The sequence below is a fragment of the Callithrix jacchus genome, chromosome 10 (assembly GCF_049354715.1).
Source record: "Callithrix jacchus isolate 240 chromosome 10, calJac240_pri, whole genome shotgun sequence".
Taxonomy (NCBI): Eukaryota; Metazoa; Chordata; class Mammalia; order Primates; family Cebidae; genus Callithrix; species Callithrix jacchus.
Window position 1 is genome coordinate 5,724,104 of NC_133511.1, and position 27,295 is coordinate 5,751,398.

The 27,295-nt window shown below is 34.8% G+C and overlaps 1 protein-coding gene across 16 annotated transcripts in view; it reads left to right on the forward strand.

The window, feature by feature from the left end:
• The window catches only part of GRIA4 (glutamate ionotropic receptor AMPA type subunit 4), a 395,452-nt gene that overhangs the window by 269,085 nt on the left and 99,072 nt on the right, over nucleotides 1–27,295 (forward strand). For all 16 annotated transcript variants that reach the window (XR_013522976.1, XR_013522974.1, XR_013522977.1 and 13 more), the window contains exons 4-5: nucleotides 4,288–4,472; nucleotides 24,450–24,503. Coding sequence is in view for 6 of the 16 variants with exons in the window: in XM_009006706.6 (XP_009004954.1) it covers nucleotides 4,288–4,472; nucleotides 24,450–24,503 (239 nt within the window). In the remaining 10 variants the exon portion in view is untranslated. The remainder of the gene's footprint in view (nucleotides 1–4,287; nucleotides 4,473–24,449; nucleotides 24,504–27,295) is intronic.

A 27,295-nucleotide genomic window follows, 5' to 3' on the forward strand; every position in this document is an offset into this window, starting at 1 on the left:
TCATTGAAAAGCACAATGGACACTTTTTAGTTGTCATCCAAGTAAAGCTTTCCAGAACAAAAGAAGGATAACTCCTTTTCTAAATAATTTCTTCCCTGGCACAAATTTATTCTGCTTCTTTCTATGGCTCTGTGTGCCAACAGTTAAATAACTCTTGCAAAAAAATATCAAATAAAAAAGCCCAGATATTGTTATGAGGAGTGACATCTCTGAATTGGCATTCATCCAAAATAGGTCATTATCTACAGATGATGTAAAAAGTGTTGACGTATGAGGGACAGTAGCTCAGGACTGCTTACCTCATTTGATTCTATCTAACATAATTGATAAAATTTGTATGTGATATTATAACACTTCATATTTTATATGTAATTGACAGTGTTCTTTAGTAACTATGAAAAAGCCCTTAATTACTATCATAATCTAATAAAATGATTATATCAATGATACGCTCTACTACTACTTTGAATGTATTTATACAATACTGTGCATTTTGCATAATGGATAGTTTATCTATCAGTTTTGCTAGATAGTAAATTCCTTGTAAAGACAGCAATCACATCTTTTTTTTCACCTTCGTAATTCATATTACCTATCTTTTTAAAAATGCTCTTTTAGGTACATAGTAGCTGTTTACATTTATGGGGTGCATGGAATATTTTGATACAGGCATACAATGCATAATGATTACATCAGAATAACTGAGTATCCATCACCTCAAGAATTTATTCTTTCTTTATGTTGTAAGCATTCTAATTATACTCTTAAAGTTATTTTAAAATGTACAATAAATTGTTGTTGACTTTAGTCACCCTGTTGTGCTTTCAAATCCTACATCTTATTTATCCCATCTAACTATATTTTGGGGTAGATAGCTGGGTGGATTAAAAGTGAATCCATATTTCCATCCCATTTCCCTCTTCCCTCACTATCCTTCCCAGCCTCTGGTAACCATCATTCTATTATCTTCATATTATTTTAACTTTTAGCTCCCACAAATGAGTGAGAACATGTAAAGCCTGTCTTTCTGTGCCTGGCTTATTTCACTTCACATAATGTTGTCCAGTTCCCACATCTTTATCTTGATATACTTTAAAGAATTCTGGATGTAGTAGCTTTTCAGTAAATTATATTGAATTAAAATGTTGGACAGCTTTTTAGAGTAGAAGATTTAAAATATTTTTTACAGTAGTGAATTTCCTGTTAACTACATGATTATTCACCTAAAACTGCAGTATTCATTTTTGACTAACAATATCATACTACAGATTTTCTAATAACTAGGAGATACAAATCATAGCCAAGTGTGGAAATAGTAGGACTTGATTTATGATTTTCTAATTTATATAACAACTAAGTTATATAATCATAGATTCAACAGCAGTATTTTCTCCTAGTTACAATATATTTCCAGCTATTTTGGTAAATAAATAAGATACATCTGAATAGCAATGAATGATAAGAGAGCATATTAGAATCAAACACAACTTATAAAAGAATATGATTTTAGCCAAGCTCTGAAACTATTACTGCATGTCCTTTGAATTGCAATGAAAGGATACCATTTATTTCTGACTATGATTAATGGGGCTTTTTAAGTAACCCACTTTCTTTGCCATTCAACAAAGATTGTGTCCTAGGGTTCTGTTTGATTCCAATTCTAGTGTCATTTGTAAATCTAAAAAATCAGATAATGGAAGGCTGGATTTGAATTATAATTTTGTTTTTAGAGTGACTACATCAATTTTGTAAGGTAAGTGGGAATATACATTTCAATTTCATTAGAAGGTATGTGGCTTCACATTCTGTAAAAGTCATGTCAGCAGGAGAAAAACAACATAGATGCCTAGTCTTGACATGAAGCCTGACAGCCACATGATGCCAAAAATGCAGCAGTATTTAGAGAATGGTGCCAAGCTATGAATTGAGCCCAGGGAGAAGACTATTGCTATGTGGGGGGGGGCCATTTTTATTATGTTTACAACACTCAAGCAAACAAAAATATCTTAGCATTATTCTGGTATGATGGTAAATAAAAGGAGAAAAAAGAAAAGTAATATGTTCATCAGTATTTTTAGAAGCATTCATTTTAAGTCAAAGAACATGTTCATAGGTGTCAAAAAATGAATTAAAAGAACATTGCCTCAGTTACCATCAGAGCACAAGCCCCAGCGACAGAATAAATGAGGCATGGACATATATATTAAGGAAGGTTTCATATCATCACATTATGTATACGTTGAATAGGAAACAAGAGAAAGCATGCTAGGGTTTTGGGGCGGGGGATCTAAGTAAGATTTGAAAAGATAATTACTGGCACCATTACAAAAGGAAAGACTAAATGGGGCAATAGATATACCAGAATAATTATATAGTAATTAACATGCCCTCTTTCTTCCTCTTCGGGGAATTTTTTTTCATTTAGCTAAAAATGAATCCTGACTGCCACAGTATTTCATTTGGCAGGATATCAGGTAATTTATATTTCAAATATGATCTCATCATCAGTTCCATCTGTTGATATGAAGTGAGCATCAGTAATGTTTGGAACTCTTATGTGTAGAAAACATACCTGAAAAAAATTTAAAATCCCTGAATCTGTGAGACTCACATACCAATTAGAAAACTGAAGAAATATTCCCTTATCTTGCAAGTGCTTTATATTTGTTTTAAATCTTCACTTTTAATCCACCCAGCTCTCTGCCCCAATTCCAGGATCACAGGAAGAGGAAACTACAGACAGTTGCTATAGAATGAGTTCAAATAAGTATTAGACTTTCTTAAATAGTACTAGAATATTTTGTTTATGCTAAACCATAAAGTGAAAATATAACTGAGTAACCGGCTCTGATCATAACCAACCTTAGTTTATGGGATATTTATTAATTCAAATAATCTTCTTTTTTCTTCTCTCACATTACAATTCAAAAATGAGAGATGGGGCCAGGTGCCCCACCTACAGGTGGCTCATGCCTGTAATCCCAGCACTTTGGGAGGCCAATGCTGGAGGATCACAAGGTCAGAAGTTCAAGACCAGCCTGGCCCATATGATTAAACCCCATCTCTACTAAAAATACAAAAAGTAGCTGGGAGTGGTGGCTTGCACCTGTAGTCCCAGCTACTTGGGAGGCTGAGGCAGAAGAATCACTTGAACTCAGGAGGCAGAGGTTGCAGTGAGCCGAGATCGTGCCACTGCACTCCAGCCTGGGTGACAGAGCAAGACTCCATCTCAAAAAATAAAATAAAAATAAATGAGAGATGGAAAAAAAGCAGGAAAATCAAGACAATGTTAGCCTGAATATATACTCCAAATTCAGGAATTATGAGTTCAGAGCTCCTGCCTTAACCCAGGTGCTTGGACCAGATGCCTTCCCTTCCACATGCAGAGATCTAGATCAAGAACAGGTGGAAACCATTCATTTTATTATATCATGGAAGGCTATCTTCATGTAATAAAAGCCCCCACCTTCAGCAGTCTTGTATGCTCCTTCTCAACCTTCAAGACCCAATACAAGTTGTTTCTCCTTTGTGGTATTTTAACTTGTTCCATCCAGAGAGCTGGAACTAAGCTTTCCCTTGGGTCAACACTTTCCTTGAGTCCTGCTACACACTTTTTAAAACTAAATTTCTGTTGTTTATTTGGATATCATTCTCTTATACCAGATTAGGAGCACCAGTGCCTCACCTAGTGGTCATTCAAGTGATCCCCAATCTATATCATTCCCCTGCTGAGAGAGGAAGAGTTAAATAATACCTCTCCAATATGCACCTGTCCTTATCGCCAAATAAGGCACGAAGAATAATGGGTCCTCAGAAAATACTGTTGCACTGTTTCATTTACGTTTTCTCTTCCATAGTTGAACCAAAAATGTTGAGCTACTTTGCTCAAGGAGAAAGTCAAACAGTTGTTCAAAATGAGCTCCATCTAGTGAGTAAAATAACAAAAAGGGTTTATGAAATTGCTATTGACTACAGGTGGTGATAGATTTGGCTTGGGGTTTGTCTCATCAAAAATGTGTCTAGAGCAATGCAGTCTTCTCCAGTAAAGAGATTTTGAGAGTTTACACAAGTTATGATATTGCTACTTCATTCAATTGCTATTTTCAGAGATTTTGTTCCCCTGAGTATAGAAAGAACAAATTATTCAGAAATAACCACGCAGACTTCAAGTTTCTAAGCAGTCAGTATATTCTGGAACATAGCAGTGTTGATACAGGCTCAGTGCCTGTATAAGCCATTATATGGGAGTAAGAACACGTTTTTAGTAACTTTTTTTTTCCCAAATAGGATACTCGATACTCCAAGCTATTATGGAAAAAGCAGGACAAAATGGTTGGCATGTCAGCGCTATATGTGTGGAAAATTTTAATGATGTCAGCTATAGGCAACTTCTAGAAGAACTTGATAGAAGACAAGAGAAGAAGTTTGTAATAGACTGTGAGATAGAGAGACTTCAAAACATATTAGAACAGGTAAGATTTTATATTTTTAACCTAGACCCTATACAAAAAAATTTAACCTTTTATTGACTTGTCCCCATCAACATCTGCTCCCAACTTTTTGGTTTGGAGTGTGAGGTTTGAGAGTTTTCATTCCATGATTTATCTTCAAGACCAAATCACAATGTTTCATCATCAAACACCTTTTTGGTTCTTAAGTCTCAATGTATTTAGAAAGCTATTTCTCATATATTCTTAGGACTTGAACAAGTAAAGGACCCTATGTGAATCATGAAGAGCTCTTGGCCTCTGGTCTTCAAAAATATTAGTGTTGAAGATTATCGCCATCTAAAACTATTAGAAACATTCTAAATTAGTGAGTGTGCCTCTTTTTAGAGACACACTTACTTTAGAGAAGTGCTACATGAGAAATAGCAACATAAATTACTAAAGAAATAAAGTACAAGAAAGTCAGTTGAATACTATAAAGCATGTTTTCTGCTGGGTATTATAAGTAAATACATTACTACCCCAATGGAGTTGGTTTTCATTCAACTCTTCTCATAACAGAAAAATCCTTGAATAAAGATTTCAATAAATATTTGTTGATTTGATTTGAAGCAACCAAGAAAAGACGAAACAGTTTTGTTGTTGTATTAAATGATAGGAAAATATCATCAAATAATGGGTAACATTTGCCTTTCCCCAACCCTGCAGATCATGATAAAACTTTAAAGACTCTTTGGCCAAAACTGCAGTGAATGAATGCCATCTAGTGGTTTTAGAAATGTTTGCTCATATTTACCTGTAATACGTTAGTTCAGCCAGACATGGGAAATACAGTTATTTGTTGGTTCATTTGTTACATATAATTTAACTGCATAATTATACGATTTGATTTCTAATAGTTAACTTGCCAATTTGGAGGTTTATTTATAACTTTAGTATTCAATTATAAAAATAAAAACTAAAATGTATTTCAGAGATTCTGCCTTAATATTTACAGGTACAGGACTAGATGTCTTCAGTTTCCTTCCTCAACTATATTAGCATTTGTAAAAGTGAAAAATTTAAAAAAAAAGACACATGTTGTATTGCTAAAGTCTAAAGAAGCCAGACTTAAATATAAGAGGAAGTAACAGAGTATTTACTTCCTGTCATCCCTTTGTAGAAGAGAGAAGCTTAAAAAAAAAAAACCTTGAAATATGTATATGTTATTCTGGGAAATATTAATTAAAATCCTATACATTACTCAGGCTTATTTCTGAGAGAGCCCAAAAAATTATTGAAGTTGTAGCTATTCAACGTATACGAAATTTTTAAATGGTTATTTACAGAATCCAAGAAGAATCTTTCTTTTTTCTTAAGCAATACAGCCACTTTACCTCTGGCTCCCATTGCCCTCCCTCCCACTCCCGCCCCTATATTGAGAGTTTGAGTTGTTTGACCTGAACAACTGCAGCTTTGTAAATAACCCACGCTGAATCCCACAGAGCAGCCAATTCTAAGAACTGCCTGGATTGCCAAGTTCCTGTCAGAGGGTGAGTAAGGCTCAGAAAGACCCTCCACTTAGCACCTGTGCTTAAAAGACTAAGTCTGGAGGAGGCAATTGAGTGCCTAAAGCACACTGACCCATTTCAGAGGCTTAGCTGGTTTCTAAGAAGAAAATCGGCACACCTGGGTGCTTTGGAGAAACTCTGAATAAGCGGTAAATGAGCTCTTGCTAAAGGAAGTGGACTTTTTTTTGTCATTTTAAAGAAATTAGAAAACTTGAGTGTCTACTTTTCTGTTCTTCTTGCTGAATTCTAAAAGGTTTCTTTTCTATCATGGTTTCATGGTAATAATGATAATAGTAAGAGAACTTTGTCCATTTAAAATGCCTCTAGGTATAAATCTCATAAATTGCAATAAAGCCTGCTGTATTGTGAGAAAATAATGTATTCTTAATTGTGCTATAAAATTTCCCCCCAAGAAAAGCTGTGTTTTGATTCTGAACATGCTGTTGTTGTTTACTGCCTGTATTGTAATTCCTTGTAGCTCTAAATGAAACAACTTTTAATGTTTTCTTGGTTTTACTCTTGGCCAATCCACACTTTGTCAGGAGTTTGTGCATGTACCTTAATACCCCTGTGTTTCAACATCCTCTTTCATAAATTAAGATAGCAAGAGAAAACAATTTCAAAGGACCAATCAAAGCATTTTAGAAGGTAAAAAGATAAATGTTAAATAAAATATTAATTAGAAAAATCCCTTTGAAAAGGTGGCCTTTTCTCAGAAGATGGTGAAATTAATACGATGATGATAAAGTTCTAAAAGGATGGGCACATTACATATTAGTAAATTTCTAGAAGGATGGGCACACTTCATATTTTGGTAGAATGCCATCTATAATTATTTCATTGACATTTTAATTTGTATGAATTTATAAAAACATAATAGAAATAGTTTAGACAATAGCCTCTCAAAATATGTTCATGGACAACTTTGGTTATAGAAGCATTTCATCTTCTATACATGTTTTCTAAATTATTTTTATGACATAAGCTAATTAATTCTTATAAATGTATTGCTATTTAATGTAGTAGCTAACCATATACTCATTTAAGCATTTCAAAATATGAGTTTAAGATCAAGTATTTGAAAATATGATTTAATGTACACTATAAGAAAAAATGGGAGAATGTATGTAAATATCACCCTCTGAGTCATTTAAGAGAGTAAAAATATATTGAAACCACACAGTTAGATTTATTTTGTTTGTATCAGCTCCAATCGAACAAATTGGAATTTTGGCTCTCTAAATCCAATTAGCAATTTGGTCCACTCATCTGCAGACACAAACCTTGAAAAGAAACCTACAACTAGAAGTATTTTTAAGTGTTTGCTGAATTTGTGATAAATTTTGATAGAATATTTTTACATGAATTACTATGAGTTTGAGTTTCACTGAAAGATATTATAAATATTGTGGATTCTAGCTTTATTTCTTTCACCTAGTTTTCTTTCTGTAACAATCTATCAATTATTTTGTAGAACAGCTTGCAGTAGCTTACTATAGCTGGAATCAACTGTTTCATATCAAAATAAGAGATTTATAGTGGGAGAGTTTTTATATGTTATTTTTACATGTATCTATTACTTTTAAATTCTGAATTCTTACCTGCAAAGAATCCCTACGGATTCTACCTAATAACCTTATCACTTGAACATTGAAGTATCAGAATTTGATTCACATGTTTAACCTAGTAGCAAACAAGCAACAACAAATCTTGTCTTAACTATCTTTCTGGCACCCAAAGCATTTAAGCAAAATGACACTTAAGGCTAGAGGGTGCTCAAACATTTTACTCCACCGTGATAAAAAAAAACCAAGGGTCCAGCAGCTGGATTTGAGTGTTCCTGTTAGTGAAACCCTATTCTCATAAATACCCAACTCTGATCCTCTGGAACAGAATTATCACAATGGGTAGTTGGGTGGTCTGCACTCGTCTATCTCTTTCTTTGGTCAGTAAACTTATATCCCCCAAATTATGATGGTTCCAATAAAGTAAAAATTAGTGTCTTCACTCTCTGAGTGATGGATAAGAAATCTTTAGTTGTTTGTTTTTAAAAAGCAAATGGAATAACTTACCTCCTATGATTCTTCTCCTTCTCACTGTAAATAAGGGTGCTCAAGCTGAGATAATCTTGAAAACCCTCACTCTCTCTGAAAGTCAGTAATGCTATTTCTAGTGAAGTCTTTGTGATAGTTTGATCCTAAAGCAATGTATCATTTTATGCATGGGATATATCTTGAAAGAAGCATATATTAATACTCAAACTTCACTCAGTTGACCTTTTCTGGATATGTATTCATACTACAATCATTTGTTGAGTGCCCACTGTGTGTGTGTGTGTCTGTGTGGACACTGCGTATGCATATATATATATATATATACATACATGCATACAGACACACACACACACACACACGTATATATAGTCAGGTCCTATGGTCTGCTGAAGAAGCAATGCTAAGCAAAACGATACATTTTCTGCTATAGTTAGTAACTCCTGTCTGGTTAACTAGGGTTTAAACCAAAAGTGTTTCCTAAAATCTTACTAAAATATACTATTTCTTTTAGAAATACGTCATGTAGAAAGTGATAAAGGATCTTGCACTGCCTTGGGGATTTTGCCATGGATGCCAGTTATTAAATAGATGATGATATCAAAGACATTTGATAAGAACTAGAACAATATTGATCCCAGCACACACTATGGATGTATTTAAGTTATGGAGAAAGATCGTAAGGACTGATCTTACAGTATAAAGTAGATATTTAACAAAACAGTGGAGAAAAAGTTCTCTACAGTTCACTCACAGGTATCTTAAATCGCCTCTTTATCACATACCTCAGATTTAACTGGAACCCCTGTCAGCAGTATTGCCACTTTCATTATATGAAAGGGAATTCAGTGTCCCACCAGACACAATGTGAATCTCAGATTACTGCCCAAACCAGTGACCTTCCCACACTGTTTGCAAATCAATCAAAAAAGCCTAAAAGCCAGGACTGACCTCTCAGAGGCTTATTGCGACCAAAAGAAGCCAATAATCCTACCTCAGGGCAAGATTAATTAGAAAGAAAGGAAAATTTCTCACAAACATAAATGTGGCCATTTGCATGTAAGAGATTAAATATGGACATGATCCCAGTTAACTTATTCTAAGCCTAAGGCGCCTACCATATCTAATACCACCTAAGTGAGATGTTAGGACTCAGAATTTTTGGCAAATGGTCAACTACAAGGCAATACTTAGTAAAAGCTTATTTATCTAGAGTCTGCATTTACAAATTTTCACAACTCTCAAACATTAGGAATCGTACCAAATCTACAACACTGCCAGTTCCCCCTGACTCCCAAAATGTCTCCATATTGAATAAAGCGTTAAAAGCAACCAAAGGCTTGAAGAGCCTGCCTCTGTATCCCATAACTGGTTGAATCGTTGCCTAAAAGGAAAGGATCATTTTTGTTACTGGCTAATGGCCATAGGTCTCTTTGTTTTATACCAAAGCCAAAAAGCAAAACAAAACAAAACTATAAGAGACAGAAGAAACAAAAAGAAGCACAGTAACAAGAAGAAAGCTAGCTATAGCTATGAGGAGGAGGAGTCATTACAGGAGAGATCTCATAATTGGAGATAACAGCTTTGATTATTTAAATCATCTATATAGAAGAAGGATTCAGTGGCGTACACTCTGACAGAAGGAATGAGCCAACAACTGTAGGTGGAGCAGCTCTGCACTTGACACCTCATACATTCATTTAACATCTGTGTGCCAGACATGGTTCTAGGCACTGCAAACGCCTTCTGTACAAAGGTGAACAACTCATGGTCCTTACACAATGTTTACACTCAAGCTGGGAACTCAGAGTTTGATGGCTTCAGAAACTGAGATGTTATAAAAATGCATGAAGAATCCAGAAGATGGGTAGCTAAGTATAATCAAGGCAGTCCCAAATGTTTCACAGAGAAAAGAAGCATTTAAACTGAAAATACACTGGATTTTCCTAGCCAGAGAAAAGGGGTAAGGGTATTCAAAGATCGGATGAACCATAAAGAAATGAGATCTGAAAATGCTCAAACAGTGATTAAGATTGGGTATAAAGCGAAAGTAGAAGCTGAAATGGAGCAACAGACCAAGTTGAAGCTGTAAAGATTGGAGGTAGCAGAAATGTAGATTCCTTGCATTACACCAGTTTGGTTGTCTATCCTTCCTATTGAAATCTTATATCCATCAGGGCAGAGTCTATGTTTATTGTTATCCATACATCCCCTAGTGGCAATAGGGGATAAAATAATTGTTGAGTAAATTGGAAGTCTAAATGAGCCTCACTTAAAGACACAGGCAGGAGACACATTTCATATGCGTTTAAGGGAAGCCTTCAATTACCTGGGAGACTTTCTTGCCAAGAATTTCACCTGCCCAAGATTATGGGACACCTACATATCCCAGGGTTTTTTGTACAGGCTGAAGAAGAGCAAGAGTTTTATTTCCATATATTAAAGTAACAATGGGCGAGATGCAACAGGAACAAGTCAGGCACCCAAGAAATTACTACAGCAAAGAAATCCTATCAGCGATTTCCCGCACTGCAGTACTGGCAGAGCTTGCTGCTTTGCTTCATTATAAAGCTCCTTTTACATATCAAGCTTCGCTCAGTCAGGATCTGCAATAAAGTAAGAAGAAACTCAAAAGATGTGAGGTTATGCTAAGAAGGTGAATTTTACTTCTTTAATATTACTTTTTAGCAGAACTGATTCGAATGCGCAAGTCCCATTATGAGGCACTAGGTTTGTCATTTTCATAGAAAACAGAAACACCTTTACAGATCTGTTGGACTAGTGCAAACAGAATTGGCCGGGGTTAAAAAGGGGTGTCTAATTGTCTCCTAGCAACTGTTACCATGGTTACAGCCACACCTCACTTCCTTACCAAGTAAAAAATAGGATGAAATAAAAGGAAAAGTGAAGGAGGCAAAGGATATAAGTTTTTTCAAGGAAGAATAAAAATATGAATGCAAGTGCTTTTGTATGGGAAGAATTGTCAATTTTGTGATTGGGTTAGGTTCAACTAAATATGTTTTAGTTAATGCTGCAAGAACAGTTATTGGAACAGTTTCTACTATTGTTTTTGACAGAAACATCCAACTTCAGCTCCTTTTACAAAGATAAAGGAAAATCTGCTTGAAAATTTTAGAGATATAAAATGAACTAGTTTTTCTAGCCTTAAATCAAAAGCAGCTGCATAGAAGTATCTACTGTGGTTTAGGGAGAGGTAAGTAATATTCCTCATTAAGTAGAAAAGAGAGGATAATTTTGTAATTATTCAAGTAGAATTTTGCATTTACTCCTCAAATGTTTAAAAGGCAGTGAGATTAACGAAAAGGAAGCAAAACATTCAACAGCACCTTGGAGGACCCTTTTCTGAGTCTTGTAAACATCATAAATGTAACTACATTTTTATAAATTATACAGTACTCATATTAAACAGTTCAGTAATAAAGTATACTCTCTGCCAGCAAATGAAGTGATACATTGTTTTATTGTCTTTGATTCAGTCAGAAAAGTAATGGAACAAATTCATTTCTAATCCTTCCCTCAAGATTAGCTGCATAATTACTAGTTCCCTACTGATACAGATTTTCTCCGACCTCATATACAACCTGCAACAAGTTTAAGATTAGAAGGAAATAAAGTAGTCATTTTTACCAAAATAATAATGATAAGGTTTACATAATTACTGGTAAAAAGAAAAATGAAAGATGGATTAAGATTGGATATGACACTTATTTTCTATTTTTAAAGTTATTTTCCCAGTGCACATAAACCAAACAGTTCTATTCATCCAAAGTCTAGACATATATATAACTATATATATGTGTATGTGATGAAATATATATATTCTATTTTTATCATTAATTTTGTGTTCATAGTATAATGATATAAATATTATGCAGTAACACAATAAAAAATTCTCTTGTCCCTGCCTACCACATTCTGTTATTTTCCCTTCTTATACATGTACTACAACACTTATCCATTAACACACATTTGTCCAGCACATACAAATTTCCAAGCACTGCATATAAATTACATCAATTTCAGTCGATACTGTGAAGGAACACTGAATGCAAAGAAAAATAAATGAACACAATCAAATAACACAGCACAATGTGGGTAAGTGCAATAAAAAAAAAAGACAGAAGCAAATTGTTGAAAGGGGAATTTGAATTTCCCAGGCAGAAACGCTGGGAAAGAGTATTGAAGGAAGATTGCATGTGTGAGAACAGAGTAATAGGAGAGAGATCCTGTCCTGGGAAAGAAACGAATGTGGATGGAGCCTAACTGCAGGAGGTATGAGATGGCCAAGGAAAATTGAAGGCAGTTTATGAGGGGCCTTATGAGCTTTTCTTGGAAGTTTTAAATACATCATTGCATCAGAGATGTCATTGGATGTTTTCAAACATGATTGATGTCATGTTTTAGAGTCATAATTCTAATGACAACATAGAGAATGAACCAGAAGGTAGAAAGCCAAATGACTGAGCAGTGTACCTGGTGACTAAGGTGTGTACCAAATAAGCAATGATACTTCATCTGTAGACTGTATTTTTTACAGTCACATTTATAGCAGTGTGTAATTTATGTGACATCTACTTAAATATATATTGAGTGCCTGTTATAGGTCAGGCCAGGCATGTCCTAAGCTCAGGAAAACCCCCTGTACTTTGGAGTTTTTATTTTAGTGGGGGAGCCACACAATAAAGAAACAAATACATATTGCCGAATCGTGATAATGAGAAATCATTTATCTATTAAATTTGTTTACTAAATGTCTATTTTGCCAAACACCACTTTTGTTAAGATTTTAAGAAGTATAAATAGTCTAACTAGGGTTTTTAAAAGAAGAAATTTGTTTTGGCAATTTGAATAGTATTGCCAGTCAATATGAATACTAGCCTTTAAGTTTTGACTGACCTATGGGCAAACATAGGCAAAATAAACTGAGCTTACTACACAAAACTTGCATATCCACAGCAAATGGGTCAATCTAGTTTATTAGGAAGAAGTATTTTTTTTGCCTTTTTATTATAGTAGACCTATGGTTTATTTTTTAAAATAATATTGGAGGTAATCATTTGAACAAATGTAATGGGTCTAACTGATTTATTAAGACAGGGCGTCTACTTAAATCTGTGTCTTTATGAATCCACTTCAGAAGGAGCTTGTTGTCTATTACCTGTTTGAAGTATAGGATAACAAAACCCAGATAAACACAAATGCAAAAAAAAAAACCTTGCTGAAATAAAGGCAAAGCAAATAAAAGCAAAGAGAGTGACTCTGGAGTAATATGAATTTCAGAATTAATCACAATTTCATACGTTAAATCTAATTTAAAACATGCAAATGTAAAACCCTGACCAAAAATGTTATTAGCTGAAGTTATTTATTATTGAAGGTGGAGATTACCTCCAAAATTATGAACAGAACGTATTTTATAGTCTAATTGAGTCGTTGTTGATACAGACTATCAACAGTGAAGGAAAATAAGAAAATGCTGCTAAAGCAACATTTATGCTTATGCCAAAGCAACATAAAATGTGAAATGTATGTGAAACTTAAGGAGGTGAGTGAAAGATAATGCTCTAGGAAGAATGTCCTTAAACAACCTTTTAAAACTGCTCTATGGAACTGCATACTCCAGCTCTTGAGATTTCACCATATATTAGCATACTGAAGTCTCTAAATATTCCAATGGCAAAGAAACCTCTTTACCTTATTTAACCTAGTGTTCTTTGGAAAATTGGCCATAAAACACTTTCTTTGCAGCCACTTCTTTACAATTTATTTGCTTTGTATTCATCCATGAAAATAAAAAGAAACTTGATTTAAGACAAATGAAAGAAGAAAGAACTTTCAGATGATAAGATCTGAAATATAACAAAGAAAAGATACATAAAAGGAAGGGGCTAGGGTGAGAACATCGTGTATTAACAGAAGCCTCCCAGAGCCAAGGGCTCACACAGTCCTCTACACTGGAAAATCACAGAATCATAGACTCTCAGGTTGACTAGATCTTAAAAGTTCGTCCATCCTATGAACAAAATCTTCACCAGGTGCTTGTGAACTCCATGGTTGAACAATTTCATCTTCAACATATGTGACTTTAAAATTCAGCAAATATTCCTTCATAATGATATATCCCTTTGAAACATTCATAACAGTGTGTGATATTTAGAGATAACTTTTACTACCATCACCACCAGCCCCCTCAAGTTTTCACTATAATTCAGGAATAGATACCTACTCATTCATGATATGTCCAATTAGAGACATCACAAGAAACTAGATATTCGACTATCTGGTTAAACAGAATTAACTCTATATACTACTACCTTGGAATTATCTTGTTCAAAAAGTATACCATAAAATGTAAATACCATTTAACTATACTGTGAATAGTTTAATTTTTTGTATATAAATGAACTGTTAATTTTTTATTTTTAATTCACTGAGAATTTTTTCACAGGAATATCTTATATTTAAAATCTAGAATATCTTAGACTTTTTAAGTTCTGAGATACATGTGCAGAACGTACAGGTTTGTTACATAGGTATACATATGCCATAGTGGTTTGCCACACCCACCAACCCATCATCTACATTAGGTATTTCTCCTTATGCAATCCCTCCTGCAGCCCTCCACACCTTTACAGGCCCTGGTGTGTGATGTTCCCCTCCCTGTGTCCATGTGTTCTCATTGTTCAGCTCCTACTTATAAGTGAGAACATGAGGTGTTTGGTTTTCTGTTCCTGTGTCAGTTTGCTGAAAATGACGGTTTCCAGCTTCATCCATGTCCCTGCAAAGGATATGAACTCATCCTTTTTATGGCTGCACAGTATTCCATGATGCATATGTGCCACATTTTCCTTATCCAGTCTATCACTGATGGGCATTTGGGTTGGTTCCAAGTCTTTGCTATTATGGATAGTGCTATAATAAACATATGTGTGCATATGTCTTAATAGTAGAATGATTTATAATCCTTTTGGCATATACCCAGTAATGGGATTGTTAGGTCAAATGGTATTTCTAGTTCTAGATCCTTGAGGAATCGCCACACTGTTTTCCATAATGGTTGAACTAATTTACACTCCCACCAACAGTATAAAAAGCATTCTTATATCTCCACATCCTCTCCAGCATCTACTGTTTCCTGACTTTTTAATAATTATCATTCTAACTGGCGTGAGATGGTAACTCATTGTGTGTTTGATTTGCATTTCTCTAATGACCAGTTATGATGAGATTTTTTTCATGTTTATTGGTCACATAAATGCCTTCTTTTGAGAAGTGTCTGTTCATATCCTTTGCCCATTTTTTGATGGGGTTATTTGGGGTTTTTTTGTATATTTATTTAAATTCACTGTAGATTCTGGATATTAGCCCTTTGTCAGATGAATAGATTGCAAAAATTTTCTCCCATTCTCTAGGTTGCCTGTTCACTCTGGTGATAGGTTTTTTGTTTTGTTTTGTTTTGTTTTTGAGATGGAGTTTCACTCTTGTTAGCCAGGCTGGAGTGCAGTGGCATGATCTTGGCTCACCACAACCTCCGCATCCTGGGTTCAGGCAATTCTCCTGCCTCAGCCTCCTGAGTAGCTGGGATTACAGGCACGCACCACCATGCCCAGCTAATTTTTTGTATTTTTAGTAGGGACAGGGTTTCATCATGTTGACCAGGATGGTCTTGATCTCTTGACCTCGTGATCCACCCGCCTCGGCCTCCCAAAGTGCTGGGATTACAGGCGTGAGCCACCATGCCCGGCCGATAGTTTCTTTTGATGTGCAGAAGCTCTTCAGTTTATTAGATCCCATTTGTTAATTTTGGCTTTTGTTGCCATTGCTTTTGGTGTTTTAGTCATGAAGTATTTGCCCATGTCTATGTCCTGAATGGTACTGTCTAGATTTTCTTCTGAGGTTTTTATGGTTTTACGTCTTAGGTTTAAGTCTTTAATCCATCATGAGTTAATTTTGTATAAGGTGTAAGGGAGGGGTCCAGTTTCAGTTTTCTGCATATGGCTAGCAGGTTTTCCAGCATTATTTATTATATAGTGAAATCTTACCCCATTGCTTGTTTTTGTATAGTTTGTCAAAGATTAGATGGCTGTAGATATGTGGCATTATTTCTGAGGCCTCTGTTCTGTTCCATCAATCTATGTATCTGTTTTGGTACGAGTACCATGCTGCTTTGGTTACTGTAGCCTTATAGTATAGTTTGAAGTCAGGTAGTGTGATGCCTCCAGTTCTGTTCTTTTTGCTTAGTGTTGTCTTGGCTATGTGGGCTCTTTTTTGGTTCCATATGAAATTTAAAGTGCTTTGTTCTAATTTTCTGAAGAAAGTCAATGGTAGCTTAATGGGAATAGCACTATATCTAAAAATTACTTTGGGCAATAGGGCCATTTTCATGATATTGATTCTTCCTATCTATGAGCACGGAATGCTTTTCCATTTGTTTGTGTCCTCTCTTATTTTCTTGAGCTTAATTCATCAAACTCATTTTCCATACAGCTTTGTTCCCTTGCTGGAGAAGAGATGTGATCCTTTGGAGAGAAGAGGTGTTCTGGTTGTTGGAATTTTCAGCCTTTTTCTACTGGTTTTTCCTAATCATCATGGATTTATCTACCTTTGGTCTTTGACATTGGTGACCTTCAGATGAGGTTTTTGTGCGAATGTCCTTTTGTTTGATGTTGATGCTGTTTCTTTCCGTTTGTTAGTTTTCTTTCTAACAGTCAGGGCCCTCTGCTGCAGGTCTGCTGGAGTTTGCTTCAGGTCCACTCCAGACCCTGCTTGCTTGGTTATAACCAGCAGAGACTATAGAATAGCAAAGCTTTTCTGCTAATTTGCTTTATTATGTATACATGAAGAAGTTGCAAACTCAGACTAGGATTCATTAAAGTTTACCTGGTAATTCTCCATCTCTATGTCCCTGTCTTAGTCCCAAGCAAAATGGAATTAGGAACATCTAGTGTATATAGCGTTATTCAAATAAGCAATATGTTCAGACAAGAGATTATTTGCAAGAAAAAGAATCGTGTATTTGTTTCATTATGAGAAAGCAGGGATTTCTCATAAACAGGTTTAGTATTCACCAAATATCTAATATGATAGAGAATGTTATTCTCACAGACATAAATTAAATTCATTTTTCTCTTATAAAAGAAACATCAATATTGGCCAAAAATAAGTCTGAATTCCTGTGGTCTAAAGAAGGAAATAGGATGTAGTGAAAGTAGTGTGGAAATTACAGTCCAAAGACCTGGGTGGAGTTCCAGCTTCATCACTTAGTGACTATATTTATTTAATGTAATTGTTTATGAATAGAGAAATTACCCCTTCTACCTACATCTTACTAAAATTATATCTATATTGTTTCTTACAAATACCTCTTTAATTTCAAAAAAGCATGCTTCTAATGGCTCTTTCAAACTATCACATGTGTTTCAAACTCATAATCACAAATGCCATACAATGTTTTACACCTCTTTGCAAATACTTTAAATCTCACTAAATTAAAATGCTATTAAATAAAAATGGAGCTCTGCTAACAATTGTCCATAGTCGAGATGATGAGAATCTTATTATCCAAGGCTTGTAGATGAAGAATTTTAGAACCACGTGGTAGGCAGAGAGAAGGATATACTCTACAAGTGTTTTTCAGTAGCCATTGGCAGTTCCATGATGGATAAAGGGGTGGCATGGAAAGAACAAAAGACCAGGAATCAAACAACTGAATTTCAGTCTTTGCCTTTTACTCTATAGTTCTAGGACCCTGTTCAAACCATATCTCTTTTAGGGCACTCAATTTGCAAATCAATAAAATTGGGGAAAGGTTCATACAAAGTTTCATCTAAAATCTGTGCTGAAAGGATGGAAATGATGGTCATTTTTTTTTAACATTTTGAATAAAGTCAGAAAAAGAAATAATTAGAAAAACAGTACTAAGAATGGGTATTAATAAGTGAGAACAGTTTGAAGGTGAAAATTTTGTTAGGAATAGAAATAATTTACTAAATAAAGACACTGAATCATTCCTATTAGCCTACGTGAGAGAGTAAACCTTTTTCAATAATTTAGATATCTAAATAGAAGTATGGTAACTTATGCAACCTATGTTTCTTATTATACCTAGAGAGTATTTGAATATAACAAATATATTATGCTACAGAGATGAAAAGCTTGGGATAATTAGCCAACAAAGGTATTTTTGTTTACATTAACAATTCTACTATTACATTGGTTCAGATTTTTACTTGGAGACTGTCGTAGTTAATTTCCACTAGAAGCTGACCTTAAAACAAAGATTTGTGGGCAAACAGTTTGTTTGGGAGGTAAAGAACAGGCTTAAAGGGAGTAGAGCAATGCAGTCAATGAAAAGTGCATTTATCAAGCAAATTACCATCTGGGTGACAGGGGGTTAATCCCATTTGGAGTGAGTGTAAACTAATTACTGGAGCAGGTTAGTGTTGAACAAACAGTTAGGAATCATGTCACTCGTGGGGCAGAGGAGTTGGAGTACTTATGTGCCAACTCCTGTCAGTAATGGTATGTGGGCTGCTGGGAAGGAGGAGCATTAATGCTCTGGCACTTATAAACTCTTCCCTCTCCAAGGGCAATGTCAGCTCTGTAGACCAGAGAAAACCTTGAGACAAGGAAATTCAGGTTCTGGCAATTGGAAGGTGAGCAAGTATGCATTGAGATAGCAAGGGCACATTCAGAGGCAAGACATCCGTAGTGTCTATTGCAGTGACTGACCTTAGAGACATTGTACTGTATGGCTATAACAGGACTTTGTCAACCACAGGAGCACCCTATCCCAACACCTTTCACTGGAAGTCAGTCAGACTTTGCTAGGAACTTCCAGTGACAGAGAGATCACTACTTTGAGAGGCAGCCATTCCCTTTATGGGAAACTGTCTTCTCTCCTTCCTCCAAAAAAGAGTTCTTCCTAATTAGAAACTTCCATAATTTCTAACATCTCCAAGTATAGAAGGAAATGAACACACACACACACACACACACACACACACACACGCCCTGCAGGTCTGTGTGTGGGTATGTGTATGCAGGGGCGTTTGTGTGTCACAGACCCACACACAAATGTGTATGTGCATTTGTAAATCATTTCTTTTAAAATATCTGATAAGAATTTACATTACCTAGCCTCCTTCTAAATCTCATATCACACTCAACAGCCATAGTTCTTTTTGGTCTAAAGTGCTTTATTTTTCCCACCCTATTTTACATCACAGCCCTGAAACTGAAGTCCTGCTGTTATATTACAAGGTTGTAGTTTAAGTCTGTTGTTTGTTTGATAAAGTCTCTTGCCTTATATTTTTATTTTGATGGAACTGAAGTGACACTAAAACCTTTGATTTTATCTATAGTAAAATACTTTAAAGCATTTTGAAAATCAACATTTGGGGAATATTTGGGAGTTTGGAATTTCTATAGAAAAGAGGACTAGTGAAAGTGACTGCTCTCATGGCAGTAAGTTTACAACATTTACCAGTATCATGGCCCTAACACCTCTGAATATGTTGTGCCGTTTTCCCCCGTCACTGAATTCTTTGAAATATGATAAAAATTGAAAGAGGAATTCCCAGCTGACTTACAAGAACAAATTAAGAGAAAAACCAAAATTGTTTCTACTTTAGTGTGTCATTACACGTCTTTAGTTGGAAGACTATGCTCAATAGAATGATTACAGCCTGGTAGTCATAGTTAGAAATAATACACAGCAACTTTTAGAGAAGGACCCCTGAGTACTTTATAAACCACTGATACATAAAGGATTTAGTGTATTAAAGGCCAAACTATCCTTCTTTTGCAAGTCTCAAATTGACCTTAAGATATTAGTGGTTTTGAAATTTATATCTTGATTAACTTCTTTATTCATTCCTTGAATCAATATTTATTTAGTATCTATTCATTCTTAAAAGTCTGCCTTGTTTTCATAAGCAAGTGTTATAACTTCTTGAAACCCAGTGCATTCACCTTATTCTGCTCTATATTTTAGTAGCCATTTCTGTTTGAGTCTCATCCCCTTATGAGATAATAAACACCCCTGTAACAGCAGCACTGACAGACCTATCTTTATAATCCTTAAATCTCTTGGCCTTAATCTTATAGGTATGAGACACTCCACTGACATTTGTTGAACTAAATTGAACTGAAAAGTGAAGTCGACATGGGAAAGTATCCTGATTCACTTTTCTCCAACTTCCATCAATGACTAAGGATTAGGAAGTTGCATTCTTCAAGACTGGCTATGCCATAATTTGTTAATGATGCAGTTAAAAATTACAGTGTTTGTACCTGGCATTCACCTTATTAATATGCATAGTCCTGATTGCCTGATTATAGAACTTAATTATTTGACCAGCACCATGGATATTCCTAAACAATGCTCTGCTTCTTAAAAAACAAAAATAAGGCCGGCGCGGTGGCTCAAGCCTGTAATCCCAGCACTTTGGGAGGCCAAGGCAGGTGGATCACGAGGTCAAGAGATCGAGACCATCCTGGTCAACATGGTGAAACCCCGTCTCTACTAAAAATACAAAAAATTAGCTGGGCATGGTGGCGCGTGCCTGTAATCCCAGCTACTTGGGAGGCTGAGGCAGGAGAATTGCCTGAACCCCGGAGGCGAAGGTTGCGGTGAGCTGAGGTCGCGCCATTGCACTCCAGCCTGGGTAACAAGAGCGAAACTCCGTCTCAAAAAAAAAAATAAAAAAATAAAAATAAAACAAACAAAAACACACACTTGGGGGAAAAAGTAATTACAGGGATTCATTAGTGACTTCTCTTAAACATTTTATTTTGGTAAGGTTATTCATCGTTGAGAGTGTATCATTGATATAACTTAGATATCCTTCCAAACCTATTCTACAGAACTCTAAACAGACACTTGATCATTATTTTTAGTCTAGTTGCATCCTCTGTTTCTTTTAAAAATATAAAATATGCAGATTCTCTGCTCCTACACTTTCTGTCTTTTAGTCTGAAGTGCTTTGTTTTTCCCATCCCATTTTACATCACAGCCCTGAAACTGAAGTCCTGCTGTTACATGACAAGGTTGTAGTTAAGTCTGTTGTTTGTTTGCAAAACAATTTTGCAACCAAGCACTCACCCTAGGCATTGTTTTCCCATGACAACTAAGCAAGCCACACTCCTGTGAAGACAGTGCTATTTTATATTCCTATCTCTGAAACTGTTTCTTTTTCCTATTTATATGTATTTTTTCAAATTACATAGGTGATACGAGGTTTGGTCTGCACCCAGAGTGAACTCATTCAAATTTATTGTTTACAGAAGATATTCTTCACCTTTGTTGAGATAATAAAAGCCATGTACAACCACAACCATGACATTGTCAGTTTTACACAATCATTTAAAAATAAACAACACCCTGTTTACAGGGACTACTCAAGGGATTGTACATTGAATTTTTTCACGAAGAAACTAAGGCAATGAGAACTTCACAGTGTTTGTGCAGTACATTTGTTTTCTGGTTTTTGTTTTTTTCCCCCCAGCCAGGATCTGGCTCAGCAGAGGTAGTGATGCCTCTACATCACCACAGGTAAATAAATCTCCAGATCCCTATCCCCCAAGCTTTCAATTTCCAGAATGTTGATGCATATGGAGCTCTGCAAGACCTTTTGTGCCAGGAATTTTATCCCTTTCAGCTCCTTCTGATATTATAAGTCCTCACCCTTTGAAAATTCATAGTGTAAGTTTTAATTTATTATAATTTTTTGCTAGACAATCTTGAATGGACAATGAGTTCTTTATGGAGTCACCCAGTGCAGAATATTTATTGATTCCACATCTTTGTAACATTTACAAGTATTTGCACTTAAGATAGATTTTTCAAAATAAAACTGACACATTTTTTACTGCAGTCACAAAGAAATCAAAAGCTGAGAGTGTCAAGAAATGAGGGGACAGGGGCTTTGAGAGAGTGCAAAAACCCCAACAGCCACACCAGAAAAAGTTAATGAATCAGAAAGAGATAAATAATGGATTGCTGAGTGGCAGAAAACCCCCGCTGAAGCCAAATAGCAGGAATCTGTAGTAGACTCCATAATAGAATATGCCATTTCCTGTCTGAGTACCATCAAGCATCCCCCTGATAATTATCTTTTGCACAAGCTGGACTGGAGACTCCCACAGAATAAGATGGCTCCATCCTGCTCCATCTATGCTAAATCACTCAGGTCTAGATTGCCCAATATGCCACCTAATTCAACTATTTCATAAACCGAGCTTTCTCCACAATCCCATCTATTTGTTGCTTGTCCTCATCTTCATGGTAAGATTCTCAAGGAAAGTTCTATTGTAGATAAATTATGGACTCCATAAATCTGGCAATATAAAACAAGAGAAAGTTTGTGTAAAATATTGCAAGAAAGTAAAGAAAATCTTCAGAGGCCAAGAATGACAGGAAGCTGTGATGAAGGAAAATGCCAGACTGGGTAGGCTGATTGGGCATTTAATGCTTTCTCAAGAACAGAAGCTTTGGGTTCAGTCAAGTCAGTCCATAAAACCAGACCACTGCAGGGCAACAGCTCAATAAAAGGGTGTAGGTGAAAAAATTCTCTTAACCTGTACAGAGTCAATTAAGTGTGTTCTGCCTTGGTGTAGGCTTAGTACGGTGAGGAAAATTTCTTCCTTGAGAATTTGTTGTCACAGCCTTGTTCTTGAGACAGATTGTATTCTGAATTTACACCACACCCTGTGGTCTGGGAATCTAGAATTTGAGAACTTATCATAAAAATGGACCCAGGCCAGTAATACCAACTTTCAGTATCTATTAGAAGCAGACAGAAAACATCTTTGGAGGATAATTTTAAGAGATATTGGCTGTGACTTTCCCAGGATTGTTAAAGGGCAATCGGCCCTCAAAGTCAGGACGTACAAAAAATCCTAAATAAGATGAACAGAAATTAATAATTAAAAATCTAAACAACCTGTAGTGACACTGGAGAACATTAAAAACAGAAATGTCTTGAATGTAATCAAAACAAGAACCTAAGACGAGCAAAAATTTTATTTCACAATAGCCATGTACACAGAACTCTTTTCAGCCCAATTCATGCGTTCTGATTTTATTTATTTTCTTTTTCATTTTTGTGGGTAGATGTTTTGATACAGGCATGCAATGAGAAATAATCACATTATAGAGAATGAGGTATCCATCCCCTCAAGCATTATCCTTTCTGTTATAAAAAATTCAATTACACTATTTTGGTTATTTTTTAAAATGTAAAATTCGTTATTATTGACTATAGTCACCCTGTTATGCTATAAAATAGCATGTCTTATTCATCCTTTCTAGCTATTTTTTTCTGTATCCATTAACCATTCCCACCTCCTTCCCACCCCCACTACCCTTCCCAGCCTCTGATAACTATTCTTCTACTCTCTATGTCTATCATATATTCTGGTGTTAAGACTTTTCCTATATTTCATACACAAGTCACCCAATTACAGAGAATTAATTTTATGGGCTACTAAAATGCTTGAAATAGTTTAATTTTTGTCTTTGATAATGACACTGCATGAAAACCGTGGCTTTCACTGTTATCACTGGCGACACCAGTGACGTTACAAGGCTGCTAATCAGTAACTGAAGTTCGATTTTCATATTGAAGGAACTTTCAGTTTTTCACAGAATGAGAATTGTAATCTCTAATGCAAAAATAAAGCTGAACTTTTAAAGGATCTCTAGTGTTTTTTTAAAAAAAAGATGTTTGAGTTTCTAATTTCCTAAACATTCCTGAAATCATTCTCAAAAAAAAAAAAGAGAATCAAACAGAGAGAAAAGCTTTTTGATTTCTTTTTCTTTTTTGTAATTACAAGAAGACATCACTGCTTTCAAATGCAGGTGAGAATTCACTGAGTATTTTCTGATATCAGAGATGTCTAAACAGAGATTGTGCCTTAGAAAAACCTTGCTTGCTGCTCAATCTCCTCTTAGGTGATCATACTTATCCTATGATGAAGACACTGAGCAGCCTATCTTCCATTTCTATAAATTATCAATAAGTAAAGTACATCTAAATTCTTGGGATGAAAATCATTTTAAGTTTCTATGTTGATGTATTCTGTTGAGAAATATATGTAAATGTTGGCTTATAGCTTTGTCATTCTTTTTAAGGAGATCATAACAATGTTCTGAACAAGGTTGATAGAATGTGATTTAAGTAAAAGTGGTACTTTTTACCACTTATTTTGAATATGGCTTATCAGTTCTTCTAACTAGAATACATGACTTTCATTTTTTCAACTATGATTTTCCCATCATGATGCCACATGGAATTATGCTAAAATAGTTAATATTTTTTAAAAATTATTTCAGTGAATTAAAATTGATTTTCTCTTATTTGTTTATATCTCCACAGATTGTAAGTGTTGGAAAGCATGTTAAAGGCTACCATTATATCATTGCAAACTTGGTAAGAACTTATTCTCTACTTTTCATAAGTGTTGCTCAAGCACACAACACTATTTTAACTGTACCTTAATGTTTCAATAAATAGATTACATTACCTACTAAGCTTTTAATAACACGTATATTTTATTACAGTGATCATTAAATTTCATAAGTAGAATTCAATATATTTTTATGCAGATTAGCTTGGTGTCTGCCAAAGAGACCTTTAAAGGAAATCATAATGGTTGCTTTGCTATGATACCAAGTGTCAAATTAAATAATTTTCTCTGTCTAAATGATAAATGCTACTTTATGGATAAGATAGCCAATATTTGGAAATTACAAAAATGATCTAAACCAATAGCTTGTGTTCTCTAATTTTAAGAATAACTGCATGTAATGGCTATATAAGCAAATCTTTTAAATGAGAGTAATCCAAATTTTAAAAAATTATGTCCGCTTTTTTCATATCATATACAAATGGGTTATGAATAAGACACACACATTTTTAAGAAATTCTTAAAGGCCTGAGAGAAATCCTTTTAGATATCTCTGCAAGGCTCATTGAATATGTCTTGCTAACCATGCAGTGTAGGGGGTAGATTTTGTGTGGAGTGGCCTCTCCACTCTTGCTTTATCATAGAGTACCATTTGCCCTTGGGGCTTGACCCTCAAAGTGGTTTATACTGGAGAAGTTAAGGATGTTATCTCCTTTTCCTATTTTTACCACACATTTTTTTGATGACTATCTTGTGCTTGAAACAGGAAAGGAGCTAAATGATTCAAAAGAGAGTCACAGCTATCCATTCTTTCTGTATGGCAAATGGACTTTCACACTTTGAGACAGGAATTTTTGGTCTTTCATGAACTGGGTTTCATTGTGGATCTGAAATATTAAAATAAAGGAATATACTGTGAACCATTATTATATTGTGTTTCTTAAAGTATAATCTTGCAACTTAGTGGATTATCATGAAAATACTGAGCCATTTTGACTTGTCTTTTCCATTGCCTTTAGTAGGCTGTTTTGAGTGTTTTACTACTTTTTATAAAAATATAAATTTTAAGACAAATATATTCTGGCATTAATTACTATAAAAGAAAAGACTGGATTATGGGATATCTGTAAGCACAGTGAAATCATACAATGAGATTCTAAGTAATGACTTTTATAGAAAATAGGAAGTTTTGTCAACTATTCTAACAAACAATAGAATTGACAGGGAAAAAAATTAATGTGTTATACATAGACTGTCATCCCAGAAATGAGTTGCTTATGTTGGCAATTAAAATAAATCAATCAATATAAGATGGAATGAATTAACATTTATAGCACTCCAAAGGATATTACAAACAGCCCTAGGAGGTGGTGGTATATTTAAGTTATCTGGCATTCCAGTATATGAAGTAGGAAAACATTTTTGTTTGCAATAGGGACTAAAACCATCACTCTCACTAAAAATAAGCAAATTTTATCATATGTTGTTGATATGTTTGTAACACATCATTAGATCAGTGATGGACATTTACATACATTATAATATAGTGTATTAATATGGATTCTATTGACTTATTCGTTTATCCCTAAAGGACTATTACTTATAACACTAGAGTAGTTTTTACTTTATTGAGCCAATCAACAACTATTTTTGAGAGCTGCGTACATAAGATTCTCAAATGTGAAGTCAATTCAGCATCAAAATGAAAACTTACATCAACATTATACTTAAGGTCAAAAGACTAAATGATTTTCCCCTAAAATCAGTAGCAAAAGTAAGAGTGTCCCTTCTCACCACTTCTATTGAACATTGTACTGAAGATTCTATTACTGATATTTAAAATAAATATCTATTTTAAATTCTATTACTGATATTTTAAATTCTATTACTGATATTTAAAACAAATAAATAAAAGGCGACTGGATTGAAAAGGAAGATGATTGTATATAAAAAAAAACTAAGAAATTGAAAAATATTTGTAGAACTAGCAAGTTATGCAGGGTTGCAGAATGCAAGGTGAACATACAACAGACTATTGTATGTCTATATATGAGCAATAAATATTCTAGAAAATTAAACTATGAAAATATTTCATTGATAATTTATAACTAATAGGGAACTGCTATACCTAAACCAACTCATCAAGGGTAATTTAACAGTATTAGTAAAAACTGATGTCTACAATAACAATTCTTACTTGTGATTGGGTGGTTGCAAATATTCCAGAATACTTAAAATATTCTGTAGTCACAATGTAGAATATAAAAGCAGAAGGTATGACGTCCAGCCCATCTTTACGAAAAAGAAAAGAATGAAATTTAGCAGACATCAACATGTGATGCATGAAACTGGGTCGTGAATTTACAAACATGCATTTTTATTAAAACAAGCCCATCATCGAGAGGTACTGGTGAAAGCACATGATATCGCAATAGATTAAGCTCTGTTCCAAAAATTTCCCAGAAACTAGAGGCAAGAAAACCTTATCTGTCTTGTTTCATGCTAGTCTGTTTCTTAGAGATTCGAGTAAGAAAATTGCTTCCTACTTAGCCCTAGACTTTATCTTTCCTAGCTTTTCTTTCATTTAGCTGCCAGTTATTTTTTAAAGACAAGTATGATATCATTTGCTTAAATTTTTTATTTGCCCAGGGCTGCAAATACAGTAGAAGACATCAGATTCTTCATGATCTGATTCCCATGGATTTTTCCAAACCTACTTGCTTATATGTGTCTCCCTTATCCACAGAGCTTGAATGTCTCTGCAAATGACATATCCCAACTCTGAGTCATTGCCCCAGTTTTTACCACCGTCTTC